Genomic DNA, 16618 nt, shown 5'->3' on the forward strand with positions numbered 1-16618 from the left:
AATCTATCTAGAGAAGCAATTCTGAAGCATATTCAAACCACAGTTATCCAGAGAACAGGACCTAGATTACAAAAGATGAAAACCACAAATATGGACACCATTTCACACAGGAAGCAGTTCCCAGTTACTCTACTGTGCTCTCTGTAGATGCGGATAGAAGACTAAATGCAATTATGCCTAGTCTTTCATTTGCTTTACTTAATTATCACTGTATAAGACCTAGAAGCCACTATCCTAACAGCTAAAAATGACACAACTAAGTCCTAGATAATTTAGAGTTACAGGAAACATGTCTGATCAGCTACAATCCAAGGAGGCTGAGCTTATAATTATGAGTTAGACATGATAGTCAGAGTTGGTCTGAAGATTGGAAAGCTTACAACATAAAGGAAAACTCTAGGATGAGAACAGTCAGCTCACCAAAGTATCCACGCTAGGTCACACTTACTCTGATCCCATGTATGAAGGAAGAAATGTCGATTTCTAGAGATCTAACCTCAGATCTGAATCTTATTCAACTCACATTACTTCTTCCCCTTTTCTCCTTCCCACCCTGCCTGTCTCAGAAAAAAAAAATGTTTGCTCTTAGTAGGGATTTTGTTTGTTTGCTTGTGTGTGTGTGTGTTAATTGGCAGATGGAAGAAAAAGTAAATATTCACCAGAATGCTAGAACTTTCCAATGGGAAAATAAGGTGCTGTGTTAAAGGCAAGCTAAAAAAAAAAACGAAGACAGGGATGTGAACTTCTAACACATAATTTCAACACATCAATTCATTTACATGGATATTTAATGTATATACAGTGCATTTTCTCTAGCTAGACCAAAGAGTTAACAAAGAATGGAGATGCTGCTATTATCAGTCCCATTTTTCAGAAATGGGTCTTGAAGGAATTAAGGGCAAAAAGCCATCAGATGCATCTTGTGTGGTAAGCGACAGGGACAAAGTAAAATCTCACACCAAAGACACTTCTGGAGACTGCACTTCAAAGCAGAAGTGTCCAACAAGAAGAGTCTGCATCTGCCTTGGTGAGAGCTGCACCAGACTTCCCACCTCCATGAGGTTGCAGTGACCCACCAAAGTACGACACATTTCTTCTCAGTTCTACATACTGACTGCTTTTCATAAACTAGATGTCTTTGTTCGGGTTTCTGTTGCTGTGATTCAACACCAGGACCAAAATCAATGTGGGGAGGGAAGGGTTTATTTCACTTCCACATCCCTGTTCTTCATCAAACGAAGGAAGGACAGGAACTCAAGCTGGATAGGAACCTGGAGCCAGGAGCTGATGCAGAAGCTATGGAGGTGTACTTGCCTACTGGCTTGCTCCTCATGGTTTATCCAGTCTATTTTCTTACAGAACCCAGAACTACCTGCCCAGGGGTGGCACCATCCACAATGAGCTGAGCCCTACCACATCATTCATCAATCAAGAAAATGCACCACAGCCTTGCCCATACGTGAATCTAGTGGGGGCATTTTCTCAAATGAGATTTCCTCTTTCAAAATGACTCTAGTTGGTGTCAAGTTGACATAAAATAAGCCAGTACACTTAAGTCTTTCATTCATTACCTGTATTTTCATTATCTTTTAGAAACACTTAAAATCAATCAATCGATCGATCAATTAATCAATCAAAATGGGCACATTCTAGAATTGCAAAGTGCCTTGTTTAAGGAAATGTCTTATAGATATTTTTGGACATGACCAAATTTGACAATTTGACTCCTGTCCTACATATTCAATACCCAATTTTAAACCAACTACCTTTATCTGAGTAACACTGTCAAGGGAAAAAAAATAATTGATTTTTTTTCTTAAAGGAAGCAAAAGTTCAAGAAGGCAGAAAACCAACCATCTTAATTCTTGAATGAGATCACTTTTATCAGACATTCTTAAACTACAGCAAAATGAAACTTTATATTTTAGATTCCACAGAAATAACTAAGATTTGGTTATACCTTAGTAAGGACTAAAACATTAAAAGAAAAAGTTTAGACCAATTAAAACTTAAGGAAGTAGAAACTACATCTTTACACTTTACCCTCCAATTCTGATTACTCACTACAGGAAATAAATGGAAAAGCTCCTTCTTGTCCTTTCAAGGCCACCTAACATCCTCAATGCCCAAGTATGTACAGACCAAGGCTGAGGTAAGATGAGTCATACCATCTTTCTTTCTTTGCAGCAATTTAAACACCAGTACTATTCACTATGTAAGCAACAGTATGTGAAAAACTTGTAAAATTTAAATGTATGCATATATACACAAGAACACATGTATATATGTAAAAAAACTGCACACACCACACAATGTTCCTCACTTTAGGCAAGGTGGCAGCATGCATGATTATTTCTCTTCTCTCTTCATCTTTTAAAAATAATACATGCTAGAGTGACAACACAATGGAACCCACAGAAAATTCTGACTTTATTCTCTGGTCTGTAATTCTTTACCATATCTTTAAGTAATATCCAAGTAGTATGTAAATTGCAGATGTGTGCCTATCTGATATTGCAAAGAAATACAGAACTAGAGAACTAAAGTGAGTGATGATGGAGCAAACCAAGTGTGTATCACTAAAACCAGAGAGACTTAAGAATGGAAGACATTTATCAGACAAAGCTCAGAAAATCAGTTTACTTACTAGAGCAAATTGGCCCTGCAAGCATGCCACTGTGAGCAAAAAATGTTTTAGAAACATGGTTTTGTTATTAATTTGTCAGAAACAATCAAATAGTCAAGTCATAAACTTCTGTACTCTCTAGATTTGTCTTTAAGTTAGAATTTGTAGCTACTTTGATAACATATAATTCATAGTATATTTACATATTTATACCATACCTATATTTTCACTGCTCTTTGACACATCATACAAATCACACTTAACAATAACTTTTTAAATTCCCTATGAGCTAGGGACAACTCCTTCCAAAGCTCAGAAATTTTAGTGGCTTTTAATAATAGCAGCATCTCTGCTGCTGTTTTACCCATTACAATGTTTTCACTTTCAATATTCTATTTATTCTCGTGTACAGTAGAAATTACTATCTACTTTACCAGCAAGGAGGTTACGTGACCTACTCAACATCCTTTACCTGGTTAAACAGCTAAATTGAAATGTAAGCTATGATCTGACCCCAAACCATGCTGTTATGTTATCCTGTTTCCTATCATATTTCCTGGTTTTACTGTATTAATTACAATAAGGAACACCAACAAGACCTTCATCTGTTGAGGTGTAAAGGTAAGAAGTTTTTTAGAAGGATTTGTGTTAAGACAGACTCTCAGCTGAGTTTGATCCTCAGACAGAACTCATCTATAGAAAGGAAAGCATGTTGGTGGTTTACACACACACACACACACACACACACACACACACACACACACACAGAGTGCTTTAGTGTGTGTGTTCAATGACTGATTGGTTAGGGTTTTACTTTGTTTGGTAAATAGCTACCAATAAAAACATTTAAAGTAGCTGTAGAGACATGATTTGCTTTTCCTTTTCCCTAAATGCCTCCACTGTTTTTCTGCATAACAAGAGGAAGGTTCTGAGATCTCAGAATAACTAGCACCTGCTTTTATTTTTTTAATCAAGTTAAAATGAAAATTACGCTGCACTCTTAAACATTAAGTCAACATATTAGACAACAACTATAGTCAAATACGTATGCCTATAATATCATTTTTTAAATGCTACCTTACATATTGATTTTAGATAGTAGGTAAAAATTTATTCATTAGTAAGAGTTATATATAGTGTCTGAGTTGTTATAGTATGCCTTAAGTTTTTTACTTTACAATGGCGTAAAGGTGACACCATTCAGTAGACACTACTCTGGTGTTGAATTTTAATGTTTCCCTGCACTAGCAACATGTGATGATTCTCTTGTAATGCTGGACAGTGGCAGCAAGCCAAACCTGTAGTCAGTCAGCCACAGGATCACCATGGTAAATACCAACACTTAATAGTATATACTGGGTTGCTGTAATTTCATAAGTTAGGTATGTTAAATGTACTTCAAATATAATTTCTTCCCTGCTGTACTCCCTTTCCTCCCTTCTTTCCTTTCTCCCCGTCTCTCCCCTCAAACACAGGGCCTCAAGATCACTAAGCAATCATTAACCAAGCTACACCTTTAGTCTAACAGGAGGATTTCTACATATGATTTGTTTATTAGGACATAATCCCATAGTAAACTACATACTACCTGAGTAATAATTTCAAATTACCTTAATGGTTTTGTCCATATCCCCATAGCACAGAGAGTTAAGAGAAATTTTAAAAGGCTTCCACACAGGATTCAGGTTGTTTTTGATAACCTGCAAAGAATAAAGGATGTATTAGAACATGCAGTTCCTTAGTATCTTTCTCTGGGTTCTTCCTACATTCTTACACTCATTCCTCACCCTATCACTCAACTGTTTCCAAGAAAAATTAGTAGGATAACTGTAGTACATTCTGAGTAAAGAAGAAAGGTGTTTGGAAAATATCTACCTAATAACAATGTATACTTAGAAATGGTAGCACATGGATTTTTTGAAACAAGGCATTTCACCATAGTCCCAGAGGATTAAAAAATAGAGCCAGATAATAATGAACCTTATGAGTCCTGGGAAAATAACTCAGCAATTGAGAGATGTGGCACTCTTCCAAAGGACCCAAGTTTGATTCCCAGCACCCACATGGTGACTCAGAACCATCTGTAACTCCTGTTCCAAGCCATCCAATGTCCCCTTCTGACCTCTACTGACACTGTGTGCACATAGTACATAGACATATATGTAAATAAAACACCCATATACAATTTAAAAATATTAAAAAGATAACCTTGCTGGGCTGAACATGAATTGGAAAATTAAATATAAATATTACATAGACATACAAAAATGACATCCTAGTATAGATTAACACATCTAGCACTCAGATCTTGATGTCTACTTCGTATGATAAGAACTGGCCCCTATTAACTCCGAAACAGAAGAAAATATTAGCATAAAAATATAAACATTCTATCAATGCTGAAAAACTTAGGATCCATTGAAGAAGTACTCCTTCATCAAATTTGGATTTAAGCAGTACAAATATTAGTATATGATGACAATCTGTGATTTTAAAATGAAAAGGAAAAATGCTTGCTAATGTAGACATAATGATCGCAGTGGCTTAAGCAATATGTCCTCCACAGTCAAAGGTGTTTGAACACTTACTTTCCTCTTGGCACGACTGTTTACGTAGGTTAAGAAGGTGTGGCATTGCTAGAGGACATATGCTCACTGGAGGAAGGTTTTGATGTTTCAAAGACACAACATTCCCAGTTCACTCTCTCTACTTCCTGCTTGAGGTTCAAATGCAAGCTCTCAGCTTCCACTTCCAGTGGTCAAATCTCCACTCATATCCCTCTGAAACTGTAAATCCCAATAAGCCCTTCCTTCAATAAGTTGCCTTCATCATGGTGTTTTATCACAGTACTAGAAGAGTAATTAATACAATGGTGATTTGAGGAAAACAAGACTCACTACTGTATAGCCCCAATACAATGGACCAAACCAAGGATCATCAGTGGTTGCTGAAACCACTGGGAAAAGTGCTAGAGAAAAGCAATTCATGCATCCTCAAAGTATCACACCACAAGTACCTTACAAATTATAAACAGAAAACACAGGACTTCACGACTCTCAGAGCTGATGATCACTAGCTTTAACAAACTGCCTGACATCATCAGCACTGTGTAGTCTGAACACCATGAATGGAACATATGGAGCATTCTTGACACAATGTTTCATGTGGATCTAGTTGTGAGAAAATACTAGAATCCATTCTAGTCTCAATAATTTAAGCTGTTCCATGGTATCCAAGTATAGGCAGGTAAAAATAAGCTTATAACTGTGAGCCTACTGGGAAAATGTACAACGTGAGCCTTTCTTTGGACCTAGACAAACACAATCTATATAAAATGTGCTCAACTCAGAGGAAATCTTGGTATGAATGGCATTAGTAAATAGATGGCAATTTTCTTAGGTACAGTGAAACAGCAAGTCCTGATTTTTTTGAGAGAGGGTATCGTAGGCTGGCTGGGCTGGAACTTAATTTGCAGACAAAACTGGTTCATACAGCTCTGTCTGCCTCCAGAGTACTGAGACTAATGGTGTGTGTCCCCACTTCTGGCTGCTTTTACTCCTGAAAGAGTCTGATGCAACATTTAAAGGGAATCTAGATGTAAGCTTATAGCTTACATCAGGATGGTTTTCCAAAGGAAAAATAAATTGTCTTCGTGTGTGTGTGTGCGTGTGCGTGTGTGTGTGTGTGAGAGAGAGAGAGAGAGAACAAGCAAGAATATATTTAGTATTCTTTATACAATGTTAAGTTTTTCAAAAATGAAAACAATTAAGCATGGCAGTATGTCTTTTTTAAGAGAAAAGAGTAAGCAAATAAGAATATTGATATATCTCTGATTTCATGTAAATCTGAATTAAAATGAATATTTTCTGTGAGTTTGAGGTCAATCTGGTGTATACTGTAAGTTCCAGGACAGACAACCCTATAAGAAAAAACCATGTTCCAAAAACAACTGTGTGTGTGTGTGTGTGTGTGTGTGTAGAGAGAGGTTTTTTAAAATTCTTGTTGTAATAATGCCAAAAAAACAACATTTCTACTTTTAGATTCAAGTACTTACTTCTGTTCGGTGAACCATCAGCCAGTGGCCATCTGAGGTCTGCTTGTGAAACTCCAGGTATGGATCTGACTTTCCAAACAGATCCTACATTTAAACAAACAGCTTTCACTCTCTTATGAAACCACTTATACATGTTATTCATACAGACATACATGCATACATGTATGTGTTTATATAACCACTCAAGTCCAACTCTATAGTGCAGTTATACCAGTTGCAAATATCAATCCCATCATGTCTTAACACTAACTTAGAAATGTGCAGAAGTGGGCAGGAGCAATGACTAGGCCATTAAAAGCTAGACTCACAACCAAAAATACAAGAAATGCACAGAAGTATACTAGGGAGGAATATTAAGGCATTTGTGATGAATAATCCTGTGTATCAAAAACATGGCACTTTAAAATACATTAACAAAATGTGCTTTGGTTTAATGTCAGCATTTTAAGTGTCCATTCAGACAGTATTAAACATATAAATGATGTCCCAAACAGTAGCCATATCAACTCTAGGAGATACAGGGTAGTTAGCCATGGGAAAGGAGACCGGAGGGCTTTAGTAACTTTTCCAAGGTTACACACTTTATTCATTGATAGATTTGGACTTTAACTATGTATCTCTGCCTTCCATAGCTGACTCCCTTTCATCAACTCTAAACTTTTTTTTTCACATGAAGAAGCAGAGGTAGACATAGAGTACATAGTAGAAGTCAAAAGCACAAACTATCTTCTATACCCTGTGTACCTCACCACAGTATTCCTATACAGGGCTTAGGCACAGTGAAGACTCAAAAGTGCTTATTCCTTGTCTTCATCACATGCAGATACAATACTGGCATGATGGACAAACTCCTCTATCAGGTGATCACTCTTTGGCTTATCTTCATTTTGAAACATACATATTGCTAAGTTCATATTACTTAAGTTTTTCTGAAAGTAGATGGGGGCACTTCTTAATACCTCATGCTATACATGTAGATTTGTCACTGTACTGAAGATTTATTTAGTCTTGAACTAGCCTCAGTATTTAATTACAACCTAAGCTAGGGCTGGAGAGATTGCTCAATGGTTAAGAGCACCTGAAGCTCTTTTAGATGTCCCTGGTTTAGTTCCCAGCACCCCCATCAGGCAGCTGAAACCAGCAGTAACTCCAGTGCACACACATATATGAAGGCACTCAAGACATATACATAAACAAAATAAAATATTTTTCTCCAAAAGACCTTTGATAGGACTATTTCTCCCTTGAGCAAATTTAATGTCAAACAAATAACATATTTGGTACAGTGAGAAATAATAAGACAACTAGAGGGAACTTTTTTTTACCTTTTTTCTAAGAATCTTAAGTAAATGAAAGATACTTTTATGTGATCTCATTTTCTATAACTGATAAGAGTCTTAACAGATAAGTTAACTTAAGAAAACATACACATTACATGCTTTGTGACTTATCTGAAAATAATCCCATGAAAAAAGAAAACACACTTATTATATTAGCACTTTGAAGGTCAAAAAGCAGTCCTTGTTTGAAAGTTCATTAAGCTGTCCATATTGATAGTAATACAGGAGGTAAGTGGTCTTGACCGACTCTAGGACATGCTAATGTAAAACAAAAGGATGAAAGAAGCATGTGCGAACAGTGCTAGAATAGTCATGAAGGGGAATTCTGAGTGCTTGTGAGAAAACTCCAAGAAAACAAGGCTCCAGGTTCTTCATAAACACAGAATTGTTCTTGGAATGTTTCCATGCTCCTTCCAGATGTAGCGGATAGTAGTGTGTTGACTTTATATGCCTTTGTGCCTTGTCTTTGTGCTTGAAAACCTTAGGTGATTTTTATTAAGCCTTGGAGTATAAATTCTCTGATGCTCTGAATAATGTTGGGTATTGCATTTAGTCTGCCTAATTTTAGTCCCCACTCTACCAGGTTCACTCCGCCAACTAGAGCAGTAAACAGTATGAACCTACTAAACTAGATTTACTTCAGGGCTGATGAATGGATAATTAAATACAAACCCAAACACAACTATGTAAATATATAGAGAATATGTACAAACATGCAAGTATGTGTGAATACCTATGTATACAGTTATGTACAAGTTTGTGAACATCTATGTGTGTATGTACACATACACATATGTAAAATCTTAGGTTTTTATGAAATTAAAGCCATAAAAAATAACATTTAAAAAACATTAGAGGAAAGAAGCAAGAACAGAAAGGAAGAGAAGCTAAATCTCTTCAGTGTACTTTGTTTTATAGATGTAGGTTTGAAACTATGGGACTTGTTTCTTTAGAGACAGTTGCTCACTACGTAGCTCAGGAGCCTCAAATTTGTACTATTCCTACCTGTTTCCTGAGTGTCAAGTCTACAGTATAACGGCCACACTTGGCTTACTTAGAATGTAATGATCCTTTCTCCTTTTGTGTATTAAATTAGAGCTATACACATACAGATAGGCAAGCACTCTACCACTGAACCATACACCCGATTTTTCATGATTTTAAATCAAAGTTTTTTAAAGCAATTCCTAATATCAACTGCAAAATCAAATTATATGTCACTGTGATAGAAATTAATTATTTCATTAAAATGCAAGAATTTAACTACACTTGAGTGGAATACATATGTCTTAGCTCATGTTGTAATACAAGTACCACTGATAATTTATTCTGAAATAAGTAGTATCTTTAAGAATTGTGATTTTTCAGCATAAGAGAAAAGAAGTAGACTAGCAAAAGAAGTAAATCCCTCTGAGTCTGTATTTGAAATGGAAATATCTGTATAAATTATGATTTAGATTTTTATTTTTGAGATCAGATCTAACTATGTAGTCAAACTGGTCTTAAACTCAGGAGTCTCTTGCTTCTGATAACTGAGTGCTGGTATAACAGGCATATACACTATACCTGGCCATTTAGTCTCATTCAAGAAACTGTCAGGCATGGTGGCACATGCTTTTAATCCCAGTACTTGGGAGGCAAAAACTAGAAGATCTCTGTGAGTTCAATGTTAGCCTCGTTTACATAGTGAGTTTCTAGACTACATAAAGAGACCATGTGTCAAAATAAATAAATAAATAAACAACTACATACATACATACATACATACATACACACATACATACATAGAAAATACCTTTCCTATCATGCATGGTGGTTCATACCTATAATCTCAGTACTTGGGAGGCAGAGGCAGGAGGACTGCCATGAGTTTGAGGTTAAAAGAAGAAAAATGTTTAAAAACCAGTGGTAGGAGTTGGAGACATGATGACTCAGCAGTCAAGACTTGCTGTGCAGCTGTGGTCCAGAGTTAGGTTCCCAGCATACACATAACAAGTCAGGCATCTCACAGACATCTGTAACTCTAGATCTGAGGGATCCAGTGCCCTCCTGTTGCCACATTTGCATATAGGCACATATATTTATACACACACATAAAATTAATCTTAAAATGGACATTTTCTCTGGGTCTATATGCACTAAAAGTGCTAGAAACACACCCCGAATGACAGCACCAGCAAATAGTAAGCACCTCTACCCCAGTGTGGCCCCAAATATGCAACCACTAAAATGAGATCAGGCTCCTTTTAATGTCCCAGTCTGGGGCAGAAGTTACGTAACATTAACTGGAACCATACTGTTCTCTGACAGAAATAAAACAAGGGGACTATCTACAGATTCCTGTTTGTACCAAAGTGTCTCAAATCTGAGGCTGGGGTTGGGATAATTTGAATATCAACCAGAATTCCATGTTGTAATTAGCAGTTATTAATATTTAAATCCATGAATTTATAGTTATTTAAAGAATAAAATAAAACACAAAATACTTAGGGGCCACATCTGGAGGATGCTAGGGATCAACTTATTCAGGGAGAAAAAGTAGAAGTATATAAAGAGTAACAAATGTTTTGTCATTCCTGTAAACAACACACTTCAGGGATCAATAATCAACAGATAAATATTGGGGCTGGATAGAAGGTTCAGCACTTAAAAGTATTTGTTACTCTTGCAGAGGACCCAGGTTCAATTACCAGCACCCATGCAGCAACTCACAACCATCATAATTCCAGTTCCTGGGGAGCTGAACATCTCTTGTAAACCACCACAGGCTTGCTTCATGCACACAAATACACAAAGGCAAAAGACATACACGCATAAAATAAAATAAATAAATGTAATAACATACCCCTCAAATAAGAGAGGGGAGGGAAATATTTAGTTTGGGGAAATGTCTCTCTATAGAAGCATTTTACTAAGAAATGGAGTCCTGGTAGAGTAAGGTAACTATCATCAATAGACATTAAAATCACCAAATATACAAGCGCCTGGTAGAGTTATACATCACAATTGATGAAACCGTCTTTCCAACAATACAAAACACCATCAGATCAGCTTACTGAAATAAGGAAATAAAGAATAAAGCATGAAAAATGATGTCACAGGGATTTATCAAGCCATATGCTGAATGTACAAACTTCTATAGGACAATGGAATCTGCTTCCTAACTGTATGAATAGAGAGGTGAATGGAGGAATGGATGTGGAGTGAGGAAGAAAGGAAGGAGGAAGTGAGACAGGTGACAAGAAAAGACATAACAAAAAATTTATAGATCAAAACTTATCTTAAGAGGCATTTTAAATAATTACACTTTAAAGCATCTTTAGAAACACACCAAAATATTCATGCTCAAAATGGGAAGAGGGAAAATGGATAAAGACAACCAAAATTCACTAAGAATCAAAGCTGTCAGAGATGGGTGACAGAACGTGGTATTTGTTGGATGTTTTTTTGCTTGTTTGTTTGTCTTTTGTTTTTCTAGACAGGGTTTCTCTGTGTAGCCCTCGCTGTCCTGGAACTAGCTCTGTAGCCAGGCTGGTTCAAACTCACAAAGATCTGCTTGCCTTTGCCTCCTGGTGTTGGACTAAAGGTGTGCGCCATCACTACCCAGATTTTGGATATTTCTTTGTTTTGTTTTGAGACAGGGTAGCACCGTCATTATGTAGCAATGGTTGATCTGGAACTCACTCTGTAGACTAGGCTGGTCTGAACTCATAGAGATCTTCTCGCCTCTGCCTCCCAAGTGCTGTGATTAAAGGTGTACATGACCACACAAGGCAATATGGCATTTTTAAAAATGCTATTCTATTAATGTTATATTAATTTTTAAAGCTGCTGGAAACTAGTCTTAAGACACTTTCAAATTAAGTTCTAAGATAAACAAAAATGGTGAAGAACATTGTATACTATTGTGTATTCAGTATTGAAATGCAAATGGAGTTACTAATTTATAATTAATAGGCCATAGGCTTTTTCTTTCCCCTCCAAAGGTTATTAAAATACTTTCTGAAACTTTACTATAACATTAATGCTTGTATTCTTTTTTAATCTTTAATTGCATCTTCATGAAAACACTGAGGGAAGTAAGTGCTGTTTAAGCATCCCTCAGAGGAAAAACAGAAAGGGAAGAAGGATGAAGGAGAATGCTGTGAGCAGATGAACAGTTCGTGCTAATTGCATTATCTCAAAAAGGAAGCAGTGCTGAAAAAAATAGCCGATAATGTCCTTGTAAAATACACAAAACCTACCTACCTTATTGTCCAGTTTTCTGGCTTCCATTTCAAACAAGACCACTCTGTTATCCTTGATTTCTTCTGCTGAAATCTGCAAGTAGATAAGGTAAGTGAAGGAAAACGAAGCACTCATGAACTAAGTACTTTCTTTTTATTTTATTTTATTCCATTTGCAGTACAGATTGCAGCACAAGTTAGGCAAGCATCTCTCCATTGATAAAAGTCTCTTTTTTGAATGTGGTTCCTTAGTCAGCTGTTTTAGGGGTGTGTGTAGCAGGGGTGAGGTTTGCAAATTTTAATATACAATGTGTCTGTAAACACATTTTCATTGTAGATATGGTCAAGAATGTTCAAGAGTAAATGCAATGACCAGAAAAAAACCCATGGTTTTCTTATTATTCCTATTTCATAAAATAAAAAAAATTGTTGAGAAGAAAGAATAAATAAATCCTATCTAGAAAACTGTAGGCTGGAATATGAGGCCAGTATTTTTCATCCAGTGTAACTGAAGAGTCCCTCTACCCTAAATCCAATCCAGGCTATCCCAACTATCTTTGTTTTTAGCCTCCAAAGGGTTAAGACTTGGAACTGCTCCTCTTAGTGGAAACCCTTAGTAAAAGGCAAAAGACTTATATGATCTGAAGTGAAGCTAGTGTCTTAACTATTGATAAAGTTCTCTGTAGCACATAAGTTAACCATCTAAATACTGTGCTTCTAGAAATCTCAGCTAGAAACAGTTGCTGAAAAAAACATACCTGACAATTGTAATTGCCAGGCTACTGTGTTACAGAAAACCAATTAGAAAGATATAAGGTATTCCAATGCTTATTATCCAATAACTGGCACTTTTTCAGGGCCAGTAATGAGCAATGAAAACCTTGGGTGTGATGACATGCAGCAGAAGCAATGACAGGAAGTCATGGGAAAGTCTCTAGAGCTTTTGCTTGGTTTTGCTATTTATTTTATATTTTTAAGACACTTAGCTCTGGATAATCAGGAACTCAATGCATAGACAAGGCTGGCCTTGGATTTTTGGTAATTCTACTGCATCAAGCTTCTGACTGCCAGGATAATAGGATGCCCGGCCAAGAGTTTATACGTTCAATGGTCACGTTATAATATCCATTTAGAATGAAATCCATCATGGGAAGTTTGTGTCATGGTAAGAAGACCATGCTTTCTTTTCAGAGAGCCAAACTGATTTATGCAGTTTACTAAGCCTTTCCTCTCTAACTTATAAACTGACACATCCAAGCAAGAGGTGCATCTGACCTTGATGACAACTTAAAAATGCTGAAGAAATGAATTTCTACAACTCATTTGCTTTCTTTTGTTAGCAAGACAGTTTCCATTTCTGGTAACTATTAGGACCGGGTGAATGGAATGTAATATTCGAGATCAACTGATCAGGCATGGCTACAGATTATTTGCTTGTTATGTACTGTCTTATTAGACTTAATAGAGTGTCTCATTGTAAAGAGAAGCCTTTTTCTTTGAGAGAAGCCTTCCCGCCAGCCTGGTTCTAGAGCCGCATCAGTCCCAAATAAACACACAGGAGGCTATATTAATTATGAAGCTGTTGGCCTTGCTTGTTTCTTACTGGCTAGTTCTGACTTAAGTAATTACCCCATAATTATTAATCTAAGTATGTCTCTTACCGGAGAAGTTTCCGGGCTTCCTACCCCATGGCGTTACATCTCGACTCTCTTGTGTTTCTCCTTCCCAGAGTCCTCCTGGACTCCTAATCCCTCCTATATTGGTTCCCTATTGGCTCAACAGTGCTTTATTGACATAAGACTTCCCCAACATCTCATGAAGTAAAAGATTATATTATTTTTACCGTAATAGTCCCTTTCCCTGCAGGTCTGCCATTTTTGAGCACCAGTGGTCGAGTTAACTTCTTACTGGAAACAATCTGTCAAAAGCAAAAAGCAATACTTCATCATGTGAGTTGCTGAACCACATACTTAAAAAAAAAGTTGACTATAAAATCCACTTAAAGTCATTAGAAAGAGTGGCATTAAAACTAATCCCTTAAAGACATTTGAAATTCATCTTCACATTTAAAACCCATTTGAAAAGATCTATCTGGCAGCTATTTCTCCCTACCCATTAGGTTGTTGACTCATTCCTTAAGAATTTAGCTCCTTCCTCAAAATGGAAAAAAAAAAAAAAAGAGTCCAGATTTTCATCTCCCACATTGGCCTGAAAACCTCCTGAAAGTAAAGGTGGGCCCTTAGGCTCATATATTGGAAAACATGGTTACTAGGAAGTAGTACTACCTGACAGGGATTAGGAGGTATGGCCTTGTTGGAGTAGGTGTGGTCTTGTTGGACCAAGAAGTGTGCCACTCGGGGTAAGCTTTGGGGTTTCAAATGCTCATGCCAGGCCCAGTGTCTCTCTCTTCCTGCTGCCTGTGGATCCCGATGTAGCACTCCCAGCTACCTCTCCAGCATCACATCTGCCTGCATGCTGCCACGCTTCCCACTGTGACGATAATGGACTAAACCTCTGAACTGTAGGCCAGCCCTAATTAAACGTTTTCCTTTATAAGAGTTGCTGTGTGGTCATGGTATCTTTTCACAGAAAGAGAACACTGATTAAGACACATGTTTATCAAAAAACATTCAACTCTTTGGTTTAACTATGCGAAATAGCTGGATGTGATAGCACACCTCCGTAATCCCAACACTCTGGGGGCAGAGGCTAGAGGGTTACCATAATTTTAAGTCCAAACTATGCTACATAGTAGCAAGTATGAAGCCAACCCCTGCTAAGTAGTGAGATTCTACCTCAAAAAAACAAAACAAAACAAAATTCAGACAAAAGAAAAGGGAATGAGAATACTCACTTGTCCAAGAGTGACTTCAAATTCTCCTAAGAAGTCATCGTCACTCAACTCGATAGTTTTGTTGTCGATGTCATAAATTCCAAATTTCAATTTCTGAACCACTTCAAAGTAGTAATCAATAATAAATGTCTTAGAAAATTTGGGGCTTAAAGAATTCTTAATCCTTTCTGTCCGTTCAACCTATACTCACCCCAAAAAACATAAGAAAAGTTTTTTCAGATCCAAGAAGCACTTAGATTTTTTAAAATCTTTATTTACTAATTATAGTTACATGTAACATGAAGACTAAAGGAAATTTCTCTTCCTAAAGTTTGCATATATGTGGGAGAATACAGGCAGCATGTATGAGGTCAGGGCAGTTTGCAGAGGTCCCCTGAAAACTGAAGAGTCAGTTCTTTCCTACCAAGAGAGATCTGGGCTCAAACACAAATTGTTTCGTTTAGCCATCTAGCCATTGAGCCGTAACACCAGTCTATTCATCACTTATATTTTGGAAATTTCTCTATGAATATGCGGAATTGTGCTATCAAGGGCAAATATGTGGGGGAAACAGATGAGATGGTGCAGTGCTGTTGTTGTTTGTTGACAAGTATGGGTGTTTTTCCTGCATGTACATCTGTGTATTACATGGGTACAGTGCCTGCAAAAGCTAGACGGGGCCTTCAGATCCCTGGGAATGGGAGTTACAGGTAGGTGATGGGAATAGATCCCAAGTCATCTGGAAGATCAGCCAGGGCTCTTAACTTCTAAGCCATCTCTCCAGTTCTATAGTATTATCTTTAACATTTTAAAATAAACCCTTAACACTGTAAAATAGAAACCTGGACTGCTTCCACCTAAAGTACACAATATTACCTCATACCACTGTTGGCCACTGGTGTTCAAAAACAGCACACATAAAGGGTCCGACTTTGATGTTACATCTGTATCCAAAAGGTTGTCACAGGAAACATTTAATTCCACCTTGGTGACACACTGGGCAGCCATGTCTTGAGCTGCGGGAGAACCAATAAAAAACAATATCTTTAAGAAGCACACTCACTCTGAATGGAGACAGATGAATTCCAACTGCAAGCCGTTAGCAGTGACTTACTGAACATCTCTGCTACAATGGGGCTGCAATTCGCGCCTCCAGTGGATGGGGGTGTGTAGTAGCCCAATGAGATTTTATTCCTCTACTGAGTAAAACCTGCTTAGAATCTAGCAGCAAAAGCACCTTTCAAGACAGCACTTAATATGCATTACTCCCCTGCTCACACTATATTCTACAATATATACTGGTGAACTCCTGTTCTGTTTAGAGCTGAGTCTGATAGCAAGCTCTCAAACTCAAGCATGCATATCAAGTGTCCCCTGATACCCTCTCCTGGGACAGACTGACCCTTCACTCCAGTAACAGGGAGAAAGAAGAAAAGTAAACGCCTAAGGGTATTAAAAACATTCCAACCTTACAAACATAGAGAAGGCAAACCTTTACCAACAGTTACGTTTATCTTTGATTTTAAAAAAAATGAAAAC

General features: G+C 37.1%; 1 protein-coding gene across 10 annotated transcripts in view; it reads right to left on the reverse strand.

Moving 5' to 3' along the window:
• Cpne3 (copine 3) overlaps nucleotides 1-16618 on the reverse strand; it is a 46343-nt gene that overhangs the window by 18564 nt on the left and 11161 nt on the right. For 4 of the 10 annotated variants that reach the window (XM_040741351.1, XM_040741356.1, XM_040741357.1 and 1 more), the window contains exons 2-7: nucleotides 15963-16095; nucleotides 15101-15280; nucleotides 14090-14164; nucleotides 12269-12340; nucleotides 6681-6764; nucleotides 4237-4326 (exon numbers count right to left, since the gene is read on the reverse strand). In XM_040741351.1, the coding sequence (XP_040597285.1) occupies nucleotides 4237-4326; nucleotides 6681-6764; nucleotides 12269-12340; nucleotides 14090-14164; nucleotides 15101-15280; nucleotides 15963-15998 (537 nt within the window). In that variant the 5' untranslated portion in view covers nucleotides 15999-16095. Of the gene's footprint in view, nucleotides 1-2647; nucleotides 2677-4236; nucleotides 4327-5214; nucleotides 5348-6680; nucleotides 6765-12268; nucleotides 12341-14089; nucleotides 14165-15100; nucleotides 15281-15955; nucleotides 16096-16618 lie in introns of those variants that run through there. The other 6 variants (XM_005066811.4, XM_013110975.3, XM_021225284.2 and 3 more) reach the window with 3 other exon arrangements.

This window comes from Mesocricetus auratus, unplaced genomic scaffold (genome assembly GCF_017639785.1).
Source record: "Mesocricetus auratus isolate SY011 unplaced genomic scaffold, BCM_Maur_2.0 Super-Scaffold_6730, whole genome shotgun sequence".
In the NCBI taxonomy this organism is placed as follows: Eukaryota; Metazoa; Chordata; class Mammalia; order Rodentia; family Cricetidae; genus Mesocricetus; species Mesocricetus auratus.